General features: G+C 38.1%; 2 protein-coding genes across 2 annotated transcripts in view; both read right to left on the bottom strand.

The window, feature by feature from the left end:
- Positions 1-8,971, bottom strand: part of GMCL1 (germ cell-less 1, spermatogenesis associated) — a 41,773-nt gene extending 32,802 nt beyond the window's left edge. Inside the window, exons 1-2 of the mRNA XM_063078707.1 lie at positions 8,712-8,971; positions 983-1,106 (exon numbers count right to left, since the gene is read on the bottom strand). Coding sequence (XP_062934777.1) covers positions 983-1,106; positions 8,712-8,971 — 384 coding nt within the window. The remainder of the gene's footprint in view (positions 1-982; positions 1,107-8,711) is intronic.
- A 4,059-nt stretch (positions 8,972-13,030) lies between these two features.
- Positions 13,031-24,375, bottom strand: part of ANXA4 (annexin A4) — a 66,653-nt gene continuing 55,308 nt past the window's right edge. The window contains exons 9-13 of the mRNA XM_063078085.1: positions 21,869-21,962; positions 19,092-19,187; positions 18,362-18,420; positions 16,834-16,956; positions 13,031-13,354 (exon numbers count right to left, since the gene is read on the bottom strand). Coding sequence (XP_062934155.1) covers positions 13,295-13,354; positions 16,834-16,956; positions 18,362-18,420; positions 19,092-19,187; positions 21,869-21,962 — 432 coding nt within the window. The 3' untranslated portion in view covers positions 13,031-13,294. The remainder of the gene's footprint in view (positions 13,355-16,833; positions 16,957-18,361; positions 18,421-19,091; positions 19,188-21,868; positions 21,963-24,375) is intronic.

Below are 24,375 nucleotides of genomic sequence, written 5' to 3'. Positions count from 1 at the left end.
GAGGCATTCTCATCCTCAAATACACACAACCACTTTCAGAGATTAAAAAGAAGGATATGGACCATTTCCTCAAGACCAATATTTTGATATATTTTCTGGGCTATATACTTCACGCCAAAGCAAACTTTTTCAAAAATAAATAAAAAACAGTATGATTAAAATGTTAGAGAAAAAAAATTCTTTTTTCAAATGTTTTTACTGAAAAATCTTATATTATACTGTCTTACTAGTAATCATTCTCAAATGGTAAGGAGAGGAAAAACATATGCTATATATAAGAACTACTCATTGTTTTATTCCCAATGCCTAGAACAATGTGTAGCACTTGGATTTGATGAAAGAATAAATGAATAAAATATTGAGCCATTAGAGAAACATTTTAGTCTATTTTGAGAGTTTTGAATTTTTAAAGTGGTGTGGTAGATAGTAATATTTTTCACCACAGAAATTGAATAGGTATACTGGCTAAATGACTTAGTCTATATATTTTCTTGGTCTTGTCTTTAATTTAACTGGGTTTCCCAGGAGAGAAGGAATAGTAAGTGTCAAGAACTTTCTATTCACATTTAACCTGAACTACAAAGGAACATTTCAGATGAATTTATACAATTTAAATAATCATATACAAAATAAACAAATTTAGCAATCTTAACTTTAATGGTAAACATTTTTTCTTTAATTTTTCTCTTTCATCAACAGAAGGCACCAAAATAAGCATCTTTTTAAATTAATGACAAAGAAATAATGCTAGGCTAGTATGACAATAAAATCTTGAAGTCAGTTTTCTAGGCCAAACTAAGTTTTCAGTAACAATATTCATCATTTTCCTAATAAAACAGACTTTTTATCAGATGAGAGGATTTAAACAACTACTGTCCATGAAAAGATTACCGTGAAATGCAATGAGAAAGAACATGACTTTTAAGAGTTTGAGTTTTTTTAAGTGACTACTCTGGTTACTCAAATAAAATAAAATACTTACTTGACATAAATATATTTTGTGTAAGCTCCACTCTTCTCCTAGAGCACAAATCTTAATGTCACTATTTTCACCATTCAAAAATAATGTTTGATAAATATATTTGGATGTACTCTTTAATTTTTTCCTGTTAAAACAAATACAAAAGTTACATGTATATAAAATTGAATGTTTTACTGATTTTGCATATATTTCAAAATACTCCTTTTGTTCAATTTCTATTAAATAGAGTCAACTTATCCATTGTATGAAAGGATATGGGGATATTATATATTCAAATTTGCTCATGTCTGAAAGCATACATAAGAAACTAATAATAGTGGTTATCTCTGGGGTATTCTATTCACAGGAGGGATGACAGTGGATAAGAGGGGGCAGCAAGGGAGAGAGACCTCTCACTATTCACCTTTCAGCAATTTTTGATTTTTGAACTAATGTAATTACCTGTTCAATAAATTAGTATAAGTCAGTATAGTGGTTTTTACTTATTTCCTTATTTAGAAACCAGCACTATGGAGGATCTCAATGTAATTACAGTAATATTGCTATGCAATAGAAAATGGAGAACAATGGTAAAATTTTCACCTATCCAAGTAATTTTTAAAATTATTTACTTTTAATGTATATCGACAAAATAAAATTTAAAAAAAAAGATTTAAATGTGTAAGTTAAAAAAAAAATTATTTACATTTAATCTTATTTTGATACCACACTATTCTTAAACTAGTTTAAATCCCCCCCCCCCGCCCCGAACAAATGGTTACAGTCTTAGGTCAAAGGTTTTCAAAACTATGTTCAAAGGAGAAGCATCTTAGAGGCCACCAAGGAGAGCTGAGGGGTGAACTCTGGGAATCCCACCTAATTTCAGTCAGACCAGTACCACCTATTATATCTGTAGACATATTGGGTTTCTGCCTAAGATTTAACTTAAAGGAAATGTTGCTTTATTAAAGTTTGAAAATCATTGTTCAAGATGATCCAGTAAATAAGAAAAGGCAGGGGCTGATCAATATCTCTTAAATTTCTGACCAATTCTGACAGCTTTCCTAATAGTTAAAAATTTTAAATCTCCTTTTACAAATGAAGTAATTATTTCAGATGGTGTCTTGAACCAGTGTATTTAACACCTCATCCCAACAGACAATAAAAATAGCACATGCTTTAGTAGAGCACAGACTTGGGTATGAGTCGCGGCTTCCCCACAGTTCAGTTACCCCAGCTATAAAAAGAAGATATTAACAGTATTGACTGTATTGGGTTATTGTGAAAAATAAATGAGACAATGTAGTTTCCAGTTCCTGACAGCAGAATGAGCACATGTTCACTTCCCATTCTCAGTAAATTGCATTAAAGATTAAAAGTACAAAAAGGAATAAGCCCTCAACAGCAAAAAGGTGAGGGTGGGCTCACCACCTGGTGAGAGACTTCCACAGATCTGAAAGTTAGAAAATAAACTGGAATGAAAAACAGTAGTGAAAGCCACAACCCAAAATATACTATGAAGGGCTAGAACAGAGGTTAAGCCTTCAGAACCCTGAGGGGTGGAAGGACCAATGAGGTCTCAGGAAAACCAAAACCAGAAGTGAGAGTGGGACACAAAATGGGAAATTTATTCCCTTAATGGCCTCCCCGACTCTCTATGAACACAAGTACAGATAACCAGAGAACAGATCCCTAGTAAAAAAGATCCCAAGGCTTTTCTAGAAAGAAATACAATGAACCTACCAGGAAAATCTAAGGCTTTAGTGTAGGTGTTGGTGTCCCAGACTGTCCTCATCCTAACATCTGAAGAATCTGAAGCCTGTTAGTTCCCAATCCATTCACCCTAAATTATAGTTCCCAAACTGTGCCAAAGCACCTGGAACACCACAGCAAACTCAGGCACCTGGACTAGAGTAAATCTGAAGGAAACCCAGCATCTTTCAGATACCATGCAATATACTATTTTTAGGTTGTTTGGACCCAGCTACAAGGCATTTCTTTTGGACCAGGGGTGCCATGAGAAAAAAATTACTGAGACACTAAGGGCACTGTGAAACAAAAAAGTAAACAAATAATGGCCCACCCATAGTCAGTCTTCCTACTCAAATAGGCTTATTGGAAATAGATCTATTTACTCAATTAAAACACATACACACAAACCAGTTACTCATTCTTAAATGTAAGTGGACAACCAAGGATCACTCAACATGAGGGAAATTAGAAGCATTAACATAAAGACCACAAGGGAAAGAGAGAGAGAGAGAGAAACTGACTTTGGAGTAAAAATATAATACAGGGAAGAGAGAACTTTAGAAAAATATCCTCTCATTAGTATATCCAGAGATTTGACAGAGTTACATTTATAAAATAACAAGATGTTATGATAAAGGATTACTCAGAACAAGAGCTCTTAGAGACTAAAAACATGGTTGATGAAATTTTTTTAAAAAAGGAGTGATTGAATGAGAAAGTTGAGGAAATTTCCCAGAACTTAAAGCAAAAAGACCTAGAAAGGAAAAAAGAACAGAAATAGAGGCGCAATGTAAGAAATCCAAAATCCAGTTAAGAGGGGTCCTAGAAAGAGAAAAAAAAGATAAGAGAAACGAAATTATGGAAGAAATTAAGGGAAGATTTCCCAAAACTAAGAGGGTCTCCAGATTGTTAGGAATCACCAAGTACCAAGGCCATTAAAAGACCCACCACACTTAAGCACATTCTAGATAAATTCCAAAATATGAAAGAAAAAATTCCAAAAGTTCTAGAGAGCAAAAAACGGTCACCTGAAAAGAAAAGCAAATTAAACCAGCATCAAATTTTTCATCAACTCTGTAGGCCAGAAGCAATGAAGTAATATTATCAAAGATACAAAAAAAAAAAAACAAAAAAAAAACCTACTTTAAATTTCCATACCCAGGCAAAGGATAAATAAAGTGAGACTAAATTTATATTTAGGGGCTTCTGGGCAAGATGGCAGAATAGATGGTCCCCAGCATTTCTCTCTCTCACAAATCAACCAATTTACAACTATAAAAAAGCAACAACAGCCAAGCTGGGGCCACTAGAGCTCAGGGGAAGAGGAAGAGAGACCTATGGAGTTCATGAAAGGCAGGAGAAGCTACAATGAGAGAAAGAAAAAACTGCTCAGAGCATTTAGGGCTGCAGCTGCTTTAAGGCTGGAGCTGCTGAGTGCACGGAGCAGGAGCCAGCAAAAGCCGCAGCTGTGCTCTTTGGATGGAGTTACTTGGAGGCAGCAGGGGAGAAGGGGGCCTTGGTGGCCCCCAGGACAGCAAGACCACTAATAGCGTTCCCATGGGCCCACACAGGAGCGAGGAGCTACAACAACTGTAAAAAAGGAGCCATTCAGAGGCCAGTGAGTCATTGCAAGGGACTGGCACACGGCCCATCCCATGGAAAATGTTTGTAGCACAGGCAGTGAGGGAGACCGGCCAACCGGGAGAACTCTGGGACACAGCAAAGACAGCCATCCACCCCCCAATCAGTGCAGGACCACTCAGAGGAGATTGGTCAGGAAAATCGAATTCCACGGCGTGCAGTTTGATGAAAAGACTCAAGCCCAGATCAGAGTTTCTACACAACCCAAGTGCACCACGTCTCTGAAAAGCCAGAAGTACCTATAAGGTCAACCATTAAAACCTGTGCTGCACAAAAAGCCTTCCTTAGGGAAACAGCAGCTAAGCAGCAATTTAGTTCAATTACACAGCTCAAGTACTGGTGCCCACAGGAAGTTCCCCCATTTTAGGAGTAAGCAAAAGACAAAAAATTAGTTCTGCCCCAGGCACACCACCAGCGCCTCAGGGCCAACCAGGGGACCTGAGGCATGGATCCGCAGACAGGACCCCCCCCCCCCACAACCAGGCACACTGCCAGTGCCTTGGGGCCTGACTGGGGTCCTGAGGCATCAAGCCAGGGACTGGACCACCCCCCTCAACCAGGCACACCACCAGTGCCAAGTAGTATGCCAAAAACATCACCTCCAGGTGGGTGGCTCACCACAGCCACCACAGTAACCATGGCTGCCGCGAAAGTGTCTAGACGTCACAACCACCATGCAGATGGTCTGCCAGCCACTGGAGTGCATTGACACAAGTAGAGTCACTATCAGAGACCAAAGTAAAGAAGAGGATGTCTCTCTGCACAAAGCCCATTCCAGAGTAACAGAAGAAGCATATGCTCTATGATAATATTGGGGGAACTGAACATACCTCTCAGCATTGGACAGATCATCTAGTCAACAAATCAACAGAGTAACCATTACTCTTTCAGACGGAGAGAAGAAATGTAGCATTATCAGTGGAGGGAGGGGGGAGGTAGAGGGGGACTGGGAGAGATTGGACAAGGAGCACAAAGAATAAGTATAATTTGTAACAATATATATACTAGTAACATTGATTTGATGAACATATGTCAACAGTGAACTCCAAAAATATGTATAATCAATTATGATTCAATAAAAATTAAAAAATAAATTTATATTTAAATATGCAAAAAGTGCCCCCTTTCCCACCCTTTCTTAGGATGTAGTTCCCTAAATGAGAAAGAAAAAGGTACAGGCTACAGAAAACAGTGGATCCAATCTTAGAGATGGGATAAAAGTTAAGTCCCAGAGTAAGAGGAGACTGATCCAGACTGGAACAGAAGGATAGAGGGTCCCAGGAAGGAGGTCTAGGGTCTAGTGGAGAAGGATTCCATGCAAGTGTGCTTGAAAGGATAGAAAAACCTTAAGATATGATAAAGGAATATTACTCTTTTGTCAACATGGGGGGGCCAGTTGGAAACTCTAGGAAAATAAAAAAGCAATACAAAAAGGCATTGTCTAAATAAGATACAAAAACAAACAAACAAAACAGAGCCCGACTTTAAGCACTTGGTGGAATGTAAGAAAAAGATTCTATTTAATTATTAGGTTAGAAAAGTTCTCCCTTTGAACAAAAAGGGTTTGTGACATTGAACCCTTGCAATATGACTTATAATCCTAGCACACTACTTGACTCTGCAGTGAACAATATCTATGTAGCTATAACAACAAATATTGTTAACTAGTTTTCAATTTAGAGACAATCTAAGGACAAAACACTCAAGATCTGGTTGCAGAACAATGTGAGTTTTAAGTCTTGTTAATGTAAAAGTAAAACATGAGGTTGTTGAAAGGTATGAGGTGGAAGGTGCACCCAGAAGCTAAAGCATTTCATGAGGTAATTTTTTGAAGTGGGAGAACACACCAGACAATCTCAGGAAGTATATCAATGCCAACACACAAAATCCCAGGTCTTTAGTATTTTCTTATAGCCTTCATCCGTGCTGGACAGAATAAGGCAGGCGCCTGCCACTAATATAACACATACTAAATTCTGATATGCTTTTTTAAGTAAAGGTTTTACTTAAAAACTTTCCATTCCAGTCCACTCAGTGTAGTTCAGGGACTGGCAAACTTTTTCTGTAAAGAACTAGACAATATCTTCAGTTTTGTGGGCCAGACAGCCTTTACGTAATTTTGTTGGCATTCCAGTTGGGCATTTTCCTGCTTGCCAGCTTCAGTCCACCGTACCTTTGCAAATTTTACCACCATCCAGTGAGCTACAGCCACATCTCCTCCAACAACACTGAATCTTAGCTTGGATAGGGGCAGCCCTATTCCAAATCTGTTCCTTCACTGGGTGTTCTGCCTCAGCCCTAAAAGTAGTGACTACTCACTATATTTTCTATTCCTGTATGTTTTTTTAGAGATCTCTATACCTTAGTGGGTTTTTCTTTTCTTTTCTTTTTTTTTTTTTGGACCAGTAAGGGGATCACAACCCTTAGCTTGGTGTCGTCCCAACCATGCTCAGCCAGTGAGTGCACCGGCCATCCCTATATAGGATCCGAACCCACGGCCTCAGCGCTATCAGCACTGCACTCTCCTGAGTGAGCCATGGGGCCGGCCCTATTCCTTTGTGTTTTGCCCTTAGTAGTTAATAGTTAATTCCCTTTTTTTGTTGTTAATAATGTTTATCTAGGTTGTCTAGAACTAACAATATCATATTGTATATTTCTAAATAGCTAGAAAAGAGAATCTTGACCATAATCACCTCAAAGATAAATGTTCAGATGATAGATCATATACTATCTACTCCAAGTGAATCACTGTACAATATATGCATTTATTAAAAACAACACACTGTACACCACAAATATGTACAATTAAATTTTGAAATAAAAAGTTTTCCTGTTCAAATTACTGTGTGTAATCTCTCTTTCAAATGGGTCCTGACATATATTTCAATAATTACATTAATATAAGTGTCTTAATACTAATTAAAAGGCAGAGATTGTCCTATTGGATTTTTAAAAAGCAAGTCCCAACTATCTGCTGTCTACATGATACCTGCTTTAAATATAAAGACAGAGACAGGTAAAAAATGAAAGGACAAGCTCAGTTGCTTAGAGCTCCATGTTATAACACAAAGGCAAAGGGTTCGGAACCCCATACTGGCCAACCACCAAAAAAAAAGTGAAAGGACAAAAAAAGATATACCATTCAAACACTAATAAAAAGAAAGTAGTAGTAGCTATATTACCAGGGATAGAGAGGAATGGACATTTTGAATGATATAGGGACCAATTCATCAAAGAGACATCATATTTACTGATGCTTATGTGCCAGGCACTGTGTGTTGTGTTCATTCTCACATTTGTCAAACCTTATAAGGTGGGTATTATTTGACATTTATCAAAACCTATAAGGCAGGTATTATTATCTCCATTTTACACGAGGAAAATAGGCTGTTAAGTGCAGAATACAGACAAGAACTCAAAATTTGAGCTCTTAAAACTATGCTACATTGACTCTCCAAAACTGAACAATACTCACAATAGGTCCATTTATGTAAATAAATGTAAACGTTCATACATAAAACTGTATGAAAGATTTTATAAATCAAACTATTAAGTTTTTCCATGCTATTTTTTTTACGATAAATATGTTAACACTTGTGTAACAAAATTTTCTTCAATAAATCATTTTTTAAAGTTTCATTTAAAAAGTTACATCTATGTGGCCCTTTAAAAAAACACAGAGCCAGATTTTTATGTGAAAATATATTCTACTTAGAAACTTCATTCTAGTTCACAAGTAAATATTCTGATTTTCAACTCAAAAAAAAAAAAATTAAGCAAGCTGTAGCACAGCCTTACATACACCCACGGCCAACGACTTCAAGTATACATTTTTAAAGACTTTGTTTCTAGTTAGGAATCAATGTACACAATCAGTAAACTTGACCTTTACAGTTAAGGAGAACTATGTGCAATTATTTCCCATCCACTGAGTGGGCGACAACAGGGGTGCCCACCTCAGAGACGAAATTTATGTCTCTGTATCATTTAAGGTAACCGAGTGCAAATCAACTTCTGTTACTACCCACTCAGAGAGGGCAAAGGCGTACCAGGAGAGGCCAGCCAGTAGGTCGTCTTTAAGGTTTAATCAGACGCCAAGCCAGAGAGCTTCTCAGTCTCATCTTGGGGCTATAACAACACCCTGACAGCGTCTGTGATTATAATGCACAACACCAGGCGTCTCCCAAGGCGCTCCCCTATCCGCCCTGCATCGGGCCGGCTCCCACATTTACCCAGTCAAGGGCACGTCAGAGCTTCACCCGCTGGGGAGCGCCGCACCCCTCAAGCGCACGGGGCGCTTGTCCCAAGGCCCAACAGGTGCGGGTGCCGGTCGGCGTGGGCGCGTCCCCCCACGTACCTTCGAGGGGAGTTGAGGAGCCGCTGCTGCTCGTCCCCTTCCTCCTCGTCCTCGTCCGTCTCGGAGTCGGGGCGACAGTAGCAGTAGGCCCCGCTGCTCCGCTTGCGCTTGCAGCTGTCCGGGCAGTAACAGAAGCCGTGTCCGGCCGCATTGCCGCCAGGATCAGGCCTTTGCGCCGAGCCCACAGCCCCGGAACCCGGCTCCTGCTGAGCTCGGGCTCGCCCCAGCTGGCGAAGCACTCGGCTGCTCAGCGAGCCCATGGGCCACGGCTCCCCGGGACTTCAGGGAGCGCACTTCAGGGAGCCCAAAGGAGAGGATCTCCCTCCATGGTCCGGCCGCCGCCGGCCTCCTCCCAGCCCAGATGCCTATACTGCTACCTTCTCACGCGCAGCCCCAACCGTTGCAGCGGACGCTACAGCCTCCATCCTTCGCCCCGCCCGCCGTGCCCAGCCGCGCGGCTCTCCAAGACCGCAGAACCTCACTCCCTCTTTCGCAACAAAGCACGAGCCTGAAGGCGCATGCGCGCGGCGAGCCTCCGGAAGGGGCGGGGAAAGGTGGGTGTGCGCGGCGCGTGGAGCCTGCGCAGAACGTGGCGCGCGTGTGGGACCCGATCCTGGATCTCATACTAACCAGAATCGTGAGGCAGACCAAGTTTTTAACGGTGTCTTACGGACCCCTTGGTATTGGCAGGACTTGGCATTCCAGGTCATTCATTCTTGCTGCAAAGGTTCTTGAGCTTAAGATGCTTTCTGGGCCCTGTGCTAGGTGAGGGTCAAAATCACGACGCTATTTGGGCTCATTCTTGAAGGAGCTCAATGCGTCTGAGGGTTCGCCCTGCGGCCTTGCGGCATGGCTTCCTCTGAGAGGAGGACCTAGAATGAGGAGCTATACGGAACGCCCGGGTTTCCTCAACATCAACCCTCCCCTGCTGCAGACGTGAAAGGAACCCACTGGGTTATTGCGAACGTTCCCCGCACTCCTTTTCTCCCAGGGACAATGAGACGTCGGAGTAAGGTAGGGTCAAGGCTTAAAGTGCCTTCAGGAGCCTTAGCAAAATTTACAGGTGTCTACCTGGAGTAGCAGCCTTTGTTATGAGCTCTGGGCAGCCAGCTTTCACTCCCTGACTCTCTTCTGCTACTTTTTAAGTAAAATATTTATAATGCAATATTTCAAATAGTGTACTATAAACACCTGTGGACCCACCACTAGCTTGAAATTTTATCATACTTGGTTTGACTTATTTCCCCCGCCCCAGCTTATTGAAAGAAAAAATATTGTAGTTGATTCATTCTGTTTAAATAGAGCAGTACAGACACGCAGAAGCCCCCTGTACTCTATTTCATTGTATTTCTCTCTCCAGTGGTGATCACTATACTAAGAATGTTGTTCATCATTATTCCCATGTATGTCCTTATATGCACACCATAAAATGTTTTGCACGTTTAGACATATGATTAAATGGAATCATACCATACCTATCATTCTATGCCTTTCCCCTCTCTCAAAATTATGAGATTTACCCAATTAATAAATCTCTAGTGGGCCGAGCCCGTGGCGCACTTGGTAGAGTGCGGCGCTGGGAGCGCTGCGACGCTCCCGCCGCGGGTTCGGATCCTATATAGAACTGGCCGGTGCACTCACTGGCTGAGTGCCGGTCACGAAAAGGACAAAAAAATAAAAATAAATAAAAAATAAAATAATAACAATAATAATAAATCTCTAGTTAATTTTCACTGCTGAAAACTGGCTGAGCTATAATTTGTTTATCCATTCCTTTACTGAGGGAATAAGGTTATTCCTACTTCAGTGCTTTTACAGAGCAATAATGAACATCATGAGCAAGAGTTTCACCAAGCAAATCCCCAGAAGTGGATTTGTTGGGAAGTTTTCAACTTTATTAGCTATTGCTAAATTGCTCTGTGAATTCATTGCATCAATGCACCAATTTTTCCTCCCATCTGCAGTATATGTAGTTTGAGGGCCCTAGTGGACTGGTGTCTGATTCATGACTGAGAAATCTGAACTGAGAGAAGCCAGCTGAAGCAGCTTGGGGTGGAGATGGGAGGCAGAGAATGATGGCTGCAAGGGGATCAGCTTGCATGCACAGAATTTGTCAGCACAAAGGATATGCAGGTATTTCCCACGGAGCAGATGTGCACAACCATCAGATAACCAGCATGGCATCATTTTAGATCCTGTCCCAGTGGCTTGAGTGGAAGTGCAAATAGAAGTCAGCACAGAGAACCTAAAGGTATCACCAAATTCCTAGAGGTCGAAAAAGGAGAACTATATTTGCCTTGCTTAAGAACTCACAGGTGAGTTCTCTGGTGTTGCGGTTGACAAAGGAACCCACAAGAATGCCCACAAGAATCAGCTTTAAACCACTGCCAAGGTTACACAGGGCTGATTCTCTGATAGAGAATTACCCACAGCAATGTCAGGTAAGAACTTCCCTGTTCCCCTTTTTATTCTTCTCCCTGCTGCTACAACACAGGCAAGTTAGGGTGGTGACGGGAGAGTATGGAAGGAAGCCTCGGTGGAGAAAGAAGAGAAGCGCATCATCCCTTCTTCCCCAAAAGCCAGCTTCCTTCCTACTGGCAATAGGCCAGAGCTGAATGAGGAAAGAAGCCTCGACTGTAAATCAGTTTTGGAATTCTGACTGGATATATTAACTACTGGAATGACATTGGTTTATGACCTTACGGAACTACACAATAGGACTTCTTAAAACCTGAGAGTGAGCAGCAAAGTCATGACTCTGTCCTCAATCTGAATTTACCTCTAAAGACAGGAGAAGAATTAGGCTTACTGAATAAATGTAAATAGACACTGGGAAGGAAAAACAAAGTTGCTTCATAGTTATATCTCAAAGTCCTGCGTGTTCAATATAACAAACAAACTTTTGGGTGGCTTTATCTTGCCTTCTAGAAAGCTTCTGCTCAGTAACTGCAATTTGTTTTAAAACTTGGGCTGAGCTATATATTGTCTAAAGATAAAACTTCTAACAAAAAATTCACAGTGCTTCCAAAGCCAAATAAAGTTGATTTGGAGATTCCATGGTCTTCTGGGTAAGTACTGAAGTGGCAGTATTATTTCCTATAACTAACTGGAATGAGAAAGTATCACCTAAGTAGCTTTCAGCAATAGCTCTAGCATGTATAATAAACAAGTCGCACTAAACTGAAAAACAAATCCTTATTATTCCACCCACCAAAATACAAGAGATATAGAATGGACATAGAAGGCAAGTATTCTTTTATAATAAGAATATAATGTTCTTTATACATTTATAACATTTAATATAAAGCTCTACTTAGTAGAACAAAGAGCATCACTAATTCCAGAGAGTAGGTTCATATTTTACTTTATATCATTGAGGAGTGTTTGGCATATGTGAACATTAGTTTTATAGCAGTAGGCAAAAACATAAAACTAAATTTGTTATTTTATTTTTTTATGTTGTAATTCCTACTAGAACCTGAGTAACACAAATCCTTCAAAAATAACTCCTTTCAGGGTCCAGGATGAAAAAACTCAGAAGTGGAAAAAGTCAATCAGAGAAAGAATATACTTCATTTTAAAGATAACATTTTTTATTAAAATTATTTTTCCATGTTGTATACAAATTGAACTTTTAAATTAAATCCAAGTACACCTTCAGAATGATTATAAAGTTGAAAGGCACATTGCAAACATAAATTACTGCAAATCAACAAAACCAAAAAAGATGTTAAAAGTTATTTTTAGCACAAAAAGTTTTCTTGAAGCCAAACTAAATTCAGAGCATTATTACACCATTACCAGAATACCTAGTTCAAAGCTTAATTTTTTTTACATTTACTTTCAAGCTGGATTAAGACATTAACCATAATATTGTGGAATGTTCAGCATTTATGTTTGGTAACTAGATGAATATGATCTATATAACCAGACTTAGAATTTAGTTTGTCTGAATAAATTAATAGTTTTGGTATACTTCAACCAGGAGAAAGTGATCTCAACATAGACTTGATGAAGTCTCCCATGCCAAACTTAATAGAGATCAACTAATGCTATAGATAAAACCTAAAAAAAGAGATTTGTGGATGCTTTCAATCTATGACTACGTGAAACAGAAAACTGGATGGATATTTTTAGTAACTGGATGCTCACACTTTCAAGTGAAGAAATTACTAGCCACTCTAAAAATAAGATTAGGGAATAAAGTGATTTTGGAACAGTCTTCCAGTCTTGCATTTAAAAAGTTTTTCACTGAAAAGAAAATATGAAATAATGTAATATATTCAATTTCTGTGAAACACAAATGAGGAAGTAATCTGTTAAAAACATGGAGCACGTTTTTATTTCTAATTTTAAATCTCCATTTAGGTTTTATAAGCTTTGAAATGCAAGTACAACTTTAAAGCATCCTAATGACTAATTACAGATGAATAATAATACAGACTGTCTATATCCTAGGAGGCAACTGTAGGTGTTTTAATTGGAAATAAGCATTCTGAGATAATGCTAATAGAGTGGGGAAAAATGAAGTTAAAAACAAATTCAAAGTACTGAGAATCCTCCCGTCCTTGTGGGATTTTATTTTAGTCATCTCCTCCACAGAGAACGAGCAGCACCTTCCTGTAGTCTCCGGATGTGTCGCCCTGGCGAGAAGTGAAGCAAAGTTACAGTCAGATAAGAGGGTTTGAAAACGGAATACACAATTCAGTCATCTAAGTTGATTTTTTCAAGTTGTCTAGATTTATCTCAGCTCTTAAAAAAATTTTTTTTGTCATTTTTTATTACAGAAGTAATACTTGTCCAGTGGAGAAAACAGATAAAAGAACGTAAAAATCACCCATAATTCTACCATCTAGAAATTACTATTCTTAACATTTTGGTGTGTGCATATCCTTCCAGTCTTTTTCTTTTTTATGCATGTAGATACCGACGAATGTTATGGGACTGCAGTATTCTGTGTTCTGCTTTTTCACTTAACAATATAGCCTGAATAGTTCCCTGTTTTATTAAATATTCATTTACAACATTATTTAATGGTTACAGACTATTCCATTGTACATAGGTAAAATAATATATTTGATCACACACTACCCTTCCCCATTGTTGGATATTTATGTTGATTCCAATTTTTCTGTATTATAAATACTTCTGCAATAATCATACTGCAGTTACATTTTTGTGCATTTTCTGAATGGATTTATCCTGGATACATTTTCATAAAATGGGAATTACTGGATTAATGACCATGTGTTTTCTTAAGCCTTTTGATATGGGTTGCAAAATAGTTATCCAGAAAGGTTCTATAATATCTACACAGAAATTTTTATGCTCTAATAATAGATCAAAATTTTTGTTAGTTCTTCATGAGCACTAGACAAGATAGAATATCTGTCTATAGGGTTCAAATTTTAATAGACATCTGTTAAAATCAATCTTAATCTTAAAATCAATCCTTGTTTATTCTTTGCCTCACTGACCTGCCAGAGAATAAGGATGTGTTAAAGTCTCTCACTAGTATTTCCCTCCATGTCTTCTTCTGAAGCCTCAAATTTCTTAATTTATATATTTGAATGCAATATGGTTTAGCACCTAAAGTTTCATGACAATTTACTCGTCATGAATTGTTGCCTTTGTCAATATAAAGTGATCCACTTTCTCCTATTTAATGTTTTTTTTCCTTAAATTCTTCTTTTTACTGATAGTATAATCCCTGCTTTCTTTTTTGCATCTGTCAAATGTTCTTTCCCTGGCCTTTTTCTTTAAGCTTTTTACATGTCACTGTATTTTAATTGTTCCTTATAAACAGCATGAAGTTAGATTTTATATTTTTACCAAGCTTGAGAGTTTTTATTATTATAACTTATATTTTTATAATATAAAATAATGCAAATACTATAAATAATGCTACTATGAAAATATAATATTTAGTGCACTTTTGCACATTTCATTAAACAATTTTATTCAAATTTTCATGACCTTTCTCACTGTGGTAAAAAATATATATAAAATATAAAATTTGTCATTTAATCATTTTTAAACGTATAATTCAATGGCATTAATTACATTCACATTGTTGTGCAACCATCGTCACTATTTATTTCCAAAACTCTTTCATCATGCCAAACAGAAACTCTGTACTCACTAAGCAATAAGTCCCTGTTCCCCCTTGTCCCTCCCAGCCCCTGGTAACCCGTAATCTACTTTCTGTCTCTATGAATTTACCTATTCTACATATTTCATGTAAGTGGAACCATATAATATTTGTCCTTTTGTGTCTGGTTTATTTCACTTAGTATATTCTCAGGTTTCATCTGTGTATCCAAAATGTCAATCCTTTTTATGTATTTATATATACCACATTTTGATTATCCATTCATCAGTTGGTGGATACTTGGGTTGTTTCCACTTTTTGCCTATTGTGAATAATGTTTACACTGGTGTACAAAAATCTATTTGAGTCCTTGTTTTCATTTCTTTTTAGTATATACCTGGAAATGGAATTGCTAGGTCATATGGTAAATCTATGTTAAGCTTTTTGAGGAAGCGTCAAACTGTTTTCCACAGTGGCTGCATCATTTACATTCCCACCACTGATGCATGAGGGTTACAATTTCTCCACATCCTCACCAACATTTATTTCCTGGGTAGGGGGTGGTGGTGATGGCTTTCATTTGGTTTTTTGTTGTTGTTTTTTCTTTTTTAATTATAGCCATCCTAGTAGGTGTGAAAGGGTATCTCATTCTGGTTTTGATTTGCATTTCCCTAATGATTAATGATGCTGTGCATCTTTTCATGTGCTTATTGGCCATTTGTATATCTTCTTTGGAGAAATATATTCAAGTCCTTTGCCTATTTTTTAATTGAGATGTCTTTCTGTTGTTGAGTTTTATATCTTCTGGATTGTAATCTCTTAACAGATAGAAGTTCTACCAGTTTATAGTCTCTCCATAATATAAGACAGTGAGTTTTCTCCAAGCCCTTTCCAGTGCTGGTTATGATCTCTTTAAACTTTGTTAAGGTTTTAGGTGCAAAATGATTTGTTTTTATTTGCAATTCATTGAATATTAGTGAGATTAAACATTTTCTCTATATAGTATTTATATACAGTATACTACTATATATCTCTATATAGTATTTATATATATACTATATTTCTATATATAGTATTATTTATAGTGTTTATTTCATCTTTCATGAAATGAATGTTTAATATCCTTTTGTCCAGTTTTCTTTTTGGGTGTTTCTCTTTTTTTCTTAGTGATTTGTAGAAGCTCTTAATATAGGGATATTAACCCTAAATTAATATGTTACAAATACAGTATATTTTCCCATAACTTCATTTATGATCATCCGTAAATCTTGAAAATACTTCACTTATAGCTAGCATATTTCATCTGTACAAAACAATGTTACCTCATAGCCTGTACAGAAATAGAAACAAGGTCGAATGTCTTGCAGACATAGTAACAAAATCTGCAGCTCAAATCACCTAATAGTTACACCTAGGCTTCAGAATATTTAATTCACAGATCAAATCCTGATATGAAGTTTGTTGTGTAGGCAACCACAGCTTCTAGGGGAACTGGTCTCAGCTTCATGTTTGTGAGATTCTTTTGGCTTCCTCAAGAGGCAAAATCCCAATCATGAGGGGTTTTGAGGGATATGAATCATTTCTTATCACTCCCATGCCATCTTAGGACTGCTAGGAGTCTGGCGCCAGGGAAAGAACAGCAATCCAGAATAATAAAAATGCTTTCCCATATTTCCAGCAGACCTCTCAGCTGGCCCTGCATAGGACTCTGGATTTGGTTATTTATCTTTTACCATAATTAGGTAGACATGGAAATTGTGCTCTTAAAAGTATTCATTAAAGTGTAATCCCTGTCTAGGATCAAAATGAAATAATTACGGTATTTAAAAGGCAAGTATTTCTAGCTTCTAACCTGGTAAAGGTTGAAATATCTGTGTGAAAGGAGAGAGACTGGAAGTTTCTGCGGTAGAGTACCATCATTAAAGGGAATGATGTACGCCAGGAAGGAGGTGACAAGAAGTACTAAATGCCAGGTCAGAGCCCCATCCATTCATCAGTGCCTTCCCCTGGGCCAAGGCTGCTGTGACCTACCTTGATGAAAGAGTACAGAGACTTTCCATAGAGCCTCTTAAAGTTTGCCCGGATGTCTAGCATGTCAATCTCTGCTCGAGAAACCATCACTCTGATGAGGGTGTTATCATCTGTGCCCAAGCCCTAAGGAAGAAAACAAGATTCTTGCATATGAAAGCCTCACTGCTTTTCAGATAGTCCTCGTCTTCAGCCAATCAAGGTAAGGCTAGGCTGACTCTCCTGATGATGTCCTTTGCTCCACAACCCTAGAGGCCCGAGGAATAGCCTCACTCCTTACCATGGTATTCAAGGCTCTCCACAACTTAAGCACTCTATGTTCTTTTTTGTTTGTTTGTTTTGTTTTGTTTTTGACTAGTAAGGGGATCACAGCCCTCGGCAAGATGTTGTCTGCACCACGCTCAGCCAGTGAGTGCACCGGCCATCCCTATATAGGATCCGAACCTGCAGCCTTGGCGCTACCAGCGCCACACTCTCCCAAGTGAGCCACGGGGCCAGCCCCTAGCACTCTATGTTCTGATCAGAGGACACCTCCCTCTGCCTTTCTACAGACATCACCTGTGCTGTCCAGCCTACCTGCCTCACCCACAATTCCTCCCCCTGGAATGTCATCCTCTCCTTCCCAGCCTTTTCATCCCTCCCTCTCACCATGTAAAATCCTCCAATGTAAAACTTCCTTGAAGGTCCTGCTCAAATATACCAACTACTGGGCCAAGCCCACGGCGCACTCAGGAGAGTGCGGTGCTGGGAGAGCGGCGACGCTCCCACTGCGGGTTCGGATCCTATATAGGAATGGCCGGTGCACTCACTGGCTGAGTGCTGGTCACGAAAAAAGACAAAAAAAAAAAAAAAAAAAAATATATATATATATATATATATATATACCAACTACTTTATATATTGTTTTTGGATCCACCCCCCAAAAAACAAATATTGGGAAAAAAAAAAAATACGCTTTCCTCTGTGTTGGGTCCTCAACTACTGGCTTACATTCTATCTTATTATTACTGGTGGTTTGCACATACCTGCCTTCCCCACAAGGCTAAACGTTCTTTGAAAGCAAGGACTACATTTTGATCTTTCCTGCACCTCTCGCAAGGTTCTCAGCACAGGTGCTTGCATAGAAGACCATGCAGGGTTAGAAGTATGGGTTCTGGAGCTAGACCACAGTGTTTAGATCCTTGCTCCTTTACTGAGGACCCTGCGTAAACTGCATATCCTCTCTATGCCTTACTTTCCTCATCTGTAAAATGGGTTAATAATAGTACCTGCCCCATAGAGTGGTTGTTGGGATATAATTAATCTATAACTATAAAGCATTTAAGAACGGCAATCCACACATCATAAGCACTCAGTAAATATCACCGAGTATTATTACTAGCAGGCACTCAGCTAAGTGCTTCATCATCCAATTTGGTGAATTGATTTGGATATTTCAGGCTGAAATTTGGGTGGGGGATATAAGTAAGCCTAAGAACATAGACATGAGGTATGCCAAAGTCATTCAAATGCTAAAAAGGAGGCCGTTTACCTTCATAGATTTATAAAGCCTTTCAGCAAAATATGCAGGTTTGTTCCTCATGCACTTTACTGTCGAGAAAAAAAAATGAAAAGATTACAGATAAGACCTCTGAGGAAAGAAAAGTGACAGTTGTCCCCTCTGTTTCTGCAAGTTATCAAGTAATAGCTTTTGATTGCTTTGCCATATAAATTTTATTTATTTATTTTATTATTATTATTATTATTTTAAATTTTATTTTGTCAATATACATTGTAAATTTTAGCCAAACAATGTTTCATGAACACAGGCTGTGCTCTGGGCATTTTCAAAGAAAAGTACCCTCAATCTATCATCAAGTTCCTGAAGAAGTAATTAATAATGGCCATCAAAGCAAAGCAGCATATAGTTTCAAAATGATGATTACTCTGTCTACCATATGCGACAGTTACTAGTTCTAACCATTCACAGACTTGCAAGATGCAGCTAGTATAGTATTATCTTTTCCCATATAATGAGATATGAAGGCACAGAAGATATAAAATATATAAACCATGTGGCACAATAGAAATCAGGTTGTACGTTTCTTCTTTAAAATTCTGGAACACACTATGAGTGATTTAAACAACTTTTGTTTCTGGGGGAAAAAAAAATTCTATAGCCCCATGAACAAAGACGAAAGTTTTTTTTTTTTTTTTTTTTTTTTAAAGGACGAAAGTTTACAGACATTTGTTTCCCCACTCCCCACCCCCTCCCAGCTTACCTATAGCCAGCAGAACATCTTCAAAGCTACCAGATGTTTCTGATTTAATACTCTGTTCAATGTCCTTCTGTGATATCCTTTTGTATTCATCAAACACTGCAAATAATAACAAAATGGCACCATCAATAACAAAGAATAGAGGACACTAAAATCTATGGAGAGAATGAGCATCTTTTAACTAGTCTACACTATTTATTCTTTGGCTTATCTCAATAGGAAACTAATTAGCAATGTGGATGAGAACCCAGAAAGGATATAGTACCGTGGAATGAGCCCAAGTTGAGGAGGAAGGAATACTGTGATTCTTGGAGGACATCAGACAAGTACTTTCCCTTATCTGGGACCCTCTTTCCTCACAATAAAATGGAGATGCTCTCTGGAGACATTTGCTTTCTTTTTTCATAGTTTCCTTAATAAGCACAATGTGTCTTTTTGTAATTTTGACTTTGGCAATCACCTGTGTGTTCATGTCTTTTTGGGTCATCAAAACTAGAGCAATTCAACCTCTTCAAAACTGAGTCACATTTGATAACAGCCAGTTGCATCTTTTAATAGACTTTAACATAATTACATTTTTTTGCTTTTTTGCCAACTATTTTTGAATGTGATGGATATGTTTTCCTCTCTTGCTGTCACCTTCTGGAGCCTTCTTAGGGCAGATATCTGCTTTATCTTTTTTTTTTTTTTTTTTGGTGGCTGGCCAGTAAGGGATCCGAACCCCTGAACTTGGTGTTTATCAGCACCACATTCTAACCAAGTGAGCTAACCAGCCAGCCCCTGTTTATCTCTTCTTAGCACTGCCTTCTTTGGGGTGCTGTCTCACCCTTCCCCATCAATCTGATTTTCACAGGGCTGTCAAACAAGGGACACCCATACCCAACACCATATATAACCAAACAACATATGAGGGTACTTCAAAAAGTTCATGGAAAGACTGTATTGTCTTTAATTCTATTTTTCCACAAATCTTTGCAGTACCCTCTTACATAACCTCTATCAAAAAAGTTCACCCAGTCAGTACCCATCAGACTTATCCTCCTGGGAATTTTTTTTTCCTTCTGGAAGTTTTTAATTGAGCAAACCATGGGGATGGCCAAAAGCACTGAGTCATCTTTACCCTCAAAGAACATAAGAATCACTTGGGAAATCTGTTAAACTTCCTGGGTGTCATTCCCAGAGATTCTAATTCAGCCAGTCTGAAGTAGGGATTTAGGAATCAGCATTTTTAATGGAGACAACTTCAGAAACTCTGCCTTAGAAATAAAATCCATGACTCTCTTCTACTGAGATCCCCAAAACTGCTTTGATTTCTGTTCTTCCTGAAGTTATTTAGCTCTCCTTCAATTCTGTGAGCCACCAGTATTTTCCATTTTCTCTCTTGTCCCATTCCATATTATTTCCTCTTTTCCTACTTAAGTTGGAGTCAGCGTATGTTTCTTGGAATAAAAGAATCTAACTGACACACTTTCTAAGCCTCAGTTTTCTCCACTGTAAAATAGGGAAAATGATGACTACTCCATTAGGATGCTGCGAAACAATGCTTATAATTTGCTTAGCACTGCACTAGAAGATAGAAAACCACTAACGAAACCTTAGTTATTGTGAATCCTCACCATTATTGTTGGTTGGTAAGAAAATTATGAAGTTTTCTTTATCCAAATAGTGCTTAAAATATTTTCTCCCAGTGGCTTACAAGCAGATATTTTATAACTGCCCAATTATTGACTTGTGCCCAGGAGTGAAAATTCCTACAAACGTATTTCCGTACTTTTATGCACTAAATCCGCTTCTGAGGACCTGCAGTTCTTGGAAAATACCAGCAGGGGGAGATTTGTGTTACATACGGTATTTGTAATCGGGAAAGGGAAGGCAGTGAAATAAGGAGCTGAGTCAAAAGTTGGTCCATATCATGGTAGCCCATGACACATATTCACAGGAGTAATCACCTATTTTTTTGTCACTATGTAATATCTGAAATAATTACAATTTCAAAATGTGTTGTATTTTTCAATTACTTTGTTTATGTTTTCAGTTTAGCAAACTCATTCTCAAATTTCCCACAAGCTTTGTAAATCCGTATATGTGATTATAAGGGCATGGTGGGTTTATAAAATTATGATGTAATTATGATGTAAAAAGCTTATATAAAAGATGAAATATCTTGTTAAATCCTTATTGCTGTTAACAAGAAGAATATAAACCTAAAGACAAATATTCTATAGTTGTATAGTATCTTTCCCCAAAAGAAGTTAAAAGCACATTAGAAAGGTTAGAATTATCAGAAACAGATTAGAAACATTACACATAGGAAATAAAATTTGAAATTATCCAGTATTCATCTTATGCAACATAATCTCTAAAGAAATCACTTCTATTAGCTTTACAGCTTGGATGTTAAACAGTAATAAATATCAACCAACATTTCTATTTTATTGCTTGCTGATTATTGAAAATTATTTTCTTAGTAACTAAATTAAAATGGAAGTCTTGGGGCTGCTTTAAAGGGACTGACTATAAAGGTCAGTGTCCTAGAAACAAAAATGCTAAACTTCTATGAATATGTTGTATATCTACTAATTATTCATAATTAACCTTTAAGAAATTAGCCCTCATGCACATTATTGGATTCATACATTTCTAAGGTAAGAACCTAACCTGGTTCAGTACAATCAGTTTCTGTACCAAGTGAAAGGGAAAAGGTTACCGATTAATTATGGGCACTACAGTTTTCACTGTATGTCAAATAGTTCCTTTGGGAAGTGAGGTAAGTGCCTTACCATGCAACAGATGATTTCGGTTCCGAGAACAGAGAACAGATAGAAATTTCACCTCATCTGTCCCCCATTTCTTTTCTCCAGCCTCATACAGGTCCTGAAGCCAAATAAAGCCCAAGTTTAAAACACCAAAGAGAATGTGCCAGGACAAATTCAAATATTTCTAGAACTTCAGAGAACTGAGCTGGCTTAGTTTTATTTTGTTGGTGATGGCGATAGAAGTGGTAGTGGTGGTGAGTGGAATTGACTCAGAATTTTTCCTTAGGCATAAGACTAATGGAACCCTACAGTACCTCTCTGGGAATCAAGGAAAACACCAGCAATTCCTTATATGCAGACTACATAGTTCTATCTTAAGAGCTAAGAGGAATGCCCTAGACCTGGGCTGTCCCATACAGTTACCACTAACCGCATGTGGCTATTCAAATTTTCATTAATTAAAATTAAATAAAATGGTGCTGATAACACCAAGGTCAAGGGCTCTGATTCTCTTACCAGCCAGCTGTCAAAAAATAAACAGATAAATTAATTTAATTAAATTTAATTTAAAATTTAGCTCATCAGTCACACTAGCCATATTTCAAGTGCTCACTGGCTACATGTGGCCAGTGGCTACCTGTATAGGACAGTGCAGATGTAGAATGTTTCATCATCACAGAAAGTTCGATTGGATAGCCCTGCTCTAGAATGATCTGTGTGCCTGAGGCTACAGAAGGTCTCACAGTAGAACCAGGACACTATTGGTAATTGCTTAGGCTCCAACAAGATAAGAATACAAGAAGTTGACTCTAGCTACCAAGAAAAAAAAAAAAAGACAAGTTGATTCTGCTTACTTTAACTACATTATTGATAAATCAAAACTACTGTTCATTTATAGTAAATAGCTGGCCTCTTAAATTTCTCAAAATGGACTTCTAAAAAAATGTTTAAAAAAAATTTTTTTTTAATTTTTAAATTGAAGTATGATTGATTACACATATTTTGGGGGGTACATTGACTACCATCACCTGTGTATAACATGCATTGACTGAATCAATGTTATTAGCATGTTCATTATTACAAATCATAATTATTATTTATGCCCCTTAACCCAGTCCTTCCCCACTGCCCTCTCCCTCCCCACCTCCCACTTCTAGTAACCATAGATTTGTTCTCTCCTTCTGAAGGATCCATGTATTATTGTGGTCTTTTCTTTTTCTTTTCTTTTCCTTTCCTCCCTCCCTCCCCCCTCCCTCTTAGGAATGAGGACATGTGGTATTTCTCTTTCTGTGTCTGGCTTGTTTCACTTAACATAATTTTCTCCAAGCTCATCCATGTAGCTGCAAATGGCAGAATTTCGTTCTTTTTTATGATTGAGTAGTATTCCATTGTGTATATATACCACAATTTCCTTATCCAGTCATCTGTCAATGGACATTTAGGTTGGTTCCATATTTTGGCTATTGCAAATAGAGCTACGGTGAACATTAGGAGTACAGGTATCCCTTCAACATGATGTTTTCCATTCCTTTGGGTATACCCAGAAGTGGGATTGCTGGATCATATGGTAGTCCTATGTGTAGCTGTTTCAGAAACCTACATACTGTTTCCCATAATGGCTGTACTAATTTACAGTCCCACCAACAGTGTAGGAGGATTCCCCTTTCTCCACATCCTCACCAGCATTTGTTATTCTCGGTCTTTTTAGATACTGGTCAGTCTAATTGGGGTGAGATGATATCTCAGTGTGGTTCTGATTTGCATTTCCCTCATGATTAGTGATATTGAGCATTTTTTCATATGCCTGTTGGCCATTTGTATGTCTTCCTTTGAAACATGTCTTTGAAAAATCTGTCTTAACTGACATATTGTCACTCATTGGATCTACCTCCATCTTCTCTGTTTCTTCACTTCTTTCTCTGATTCCCTCACTGCTTTAGAGTCAATTTACATAATCATAGAATTAAAGCTGGAAGAGCTCAAAGAGTTAATCTAATTCAATGCTTCTTAAACTTGAATCTCAGTCGGCTTGTGACTGCTTGTGATAATTTGTTTTATTTGTCAACTTGACTGGGCCATAGGGTGCCCAGATATTTGGCCAAACATTATTCTGGGTGTTTCTGTGAGAGTGTTTTTGGATGAGATTTACATTTGAATCTGTAGACTGACTGCTACAGGTTGGAAGCTCCCCACCTCCCAACCTCATTGAAGCTTAAATCCCCACTGTAACTGCTGAGAGTGGGAAGTATGGTAATTGAATAGTGGGACCTTGATGAGGTGATCAGATTGTAGGACCATGCCGTAGTGAATGATTAATAAGGTGGTCAGAGGCATGGTTCTGAGGGCTTTAAAAGAGCACATAAGAGGTTAGTCTCTCTCCACTCTGCCATGTTCTGCATGTGAGACCCCTGTGTCACTGTCGCCGCCACCAAAGCCTTCACCAAATGAATTCCTTGGACTTTGGACTTCCCAGCCTCTGAAATTATAAGCAGTAAATTTCATTTTCTTACAGATTACCCAGTTCCAGGTAT

The sequence above is a fragment of the Cynocephalus volans genome, chromosome 14 (genome assembly GCF_027409185.1).
Source record: "Cynocephalus volans isolate mCynVol1 chromosome 14, mCynVol1.pri, whole genome shotgun sequence".
In the NCBI taxonomy this organism is placed as follows: Eukaryota; Metazoa; Chordata; class Mammalia; order Dermoptera; family Cynocephalidae; genus Cynocephalus; species Cynocephalus volans.
The sequence above is the reverse complement of the archived record's forward strand: the minus strand, read 5'-3'. Positions and strand labels throughout refer to the sequence as shown.